General features: G+C 39.1%; 1 protein-coding gene across 1 annotated transcript in view; it reads left to right on the top strand.

Moving 5' to 3' along the window:
- Positions 1-997, top strand: part of LOC122555370 (interleukin-10 receptor subunit beta-like) — a 22,092-nt gene extending 21,095 nt beyond the window's left edge. The window contains exon 7 of the mRNA XM_043701308.1: positions 477-997. Within this exon, the coding sequence (XP_043557243.1) occupies positions 477-641 (165 nt within the window). The 3' untranslated portion in view covers positions 642-997. The remainder of the gene's footprint in view (positions 1-476) is intronic.
- The last annotated feature ends 209 nt before the right edge of the window (positions 998-1,206 follow it).

Below are 1,206 nucleotides of genomic sequence, written 5' to 3'. Positions count from 1 at the left end.
TTCTTGCAGTCTTCTGCAGTCTTCTTCTTGACCTCTCCGCCTCCGTCCTACTCCGACCTATCACCCTCACCTTGACCTCTTTCCACCTATCACATTTCCAACTCCCCTCCTCCAAGTCCCTCCTCCCTACCTTTTATCTTCTCCTGCTGAACACTCTCTGCTCATTCCTGAAGAAGGGCCTGTGCCCGAAACGTCGAATCTCCTGTTCCCTGGATGCTGCCTGACCTGCTGTGCTGTTCCAGCAATAAAGTTTCAACTTTGATCTCCAGCATCTGCAGACCTCACTTTCTCCTTTTCTGAACTCCGAACTTCTTATTTATTGTCAATGGATTCGTTGTTAGTTCAATTCCAGCATATTGAACACTGAATCTCAGTAAATGATCACAAAAGTGCAACATCAATTATATTCTTTGGAATTATGCTGATTTTTGCTGAATTGAGAGTGATTACCCTTAAATGCATTTTTTTTTGTACAGTACCTGAAAGAACCTTCACTGACTTCTCAATTTCTGCTGCCCCCGCCCAGTTTGTATGAAGAATCATTTGACAAACTAAGTATTATTTCAGACATCCAACAGAGTTTTGATAACATAAACATTGACATGAATACAAATATGGAAATGGTCGAGAAACAGCCGTGAAGGAGGAAAGTCCAACGACTGATGATGGAGAAGAAGTCAAAGGGGTGCAAAATAGTACCAACAGCAATCTTTATGGAAGAATACAGACTCTGACAGATAATGTTACTTGAGTGAGTCAAAGCTGAAGAGATGTTGAAAGAAAATGTCACACATACAACTTACACTTCTCTGAAATCTTTGTGAAGATTTAGTTCTGTATATTTCCTTCAGTTGTACATGAAGTTAACATCCTGTGTGTCTGCATAGCTTTCTTTCATTTCCTCTTCGGCGAACCACGGATATTTCTTGCAAATTTCAGTAAAGCTGGGAAAGTGTTATTCATTATATTTTAGTACTAAATTGATGATTTGAATGTTTTTTGGAAATGCTTTCACTAAGATTTTTGCAACTTCTCTATTTTGTTTTTTCTTTCATGTTTTCTAACAAGCATTCATTTGGATTTAATGGGCTGAATTTTACCAAACATCAGCTAAGTTGCGGTTTTGGAGAGTTTTGTGAAGGGTTTGTGAGGATTTCTTCACACAACTCTCCACTGGCTAATTTCATTATGGATGCACCATGCCTC

This window comes from Chiloscyllium plagiosum, chromosome 12 (assembly GCF_004010195.1).
Source record: "Chiloscyllium plagiosum isolate BGI_BamShark_2017 chromosome 12, ASM401019v2, whole genome shotgun sequence".
NCBI lineage: Eukaryota > Metazoa > Chordata > Chondrichthyes > Orectolobiformes > Hemiscylliidae > Chiloscyllium > Chiloscyllium plagiosum.
This window is presented reverse-complemented; position numbering and strand designations above follow the sequence as displayed.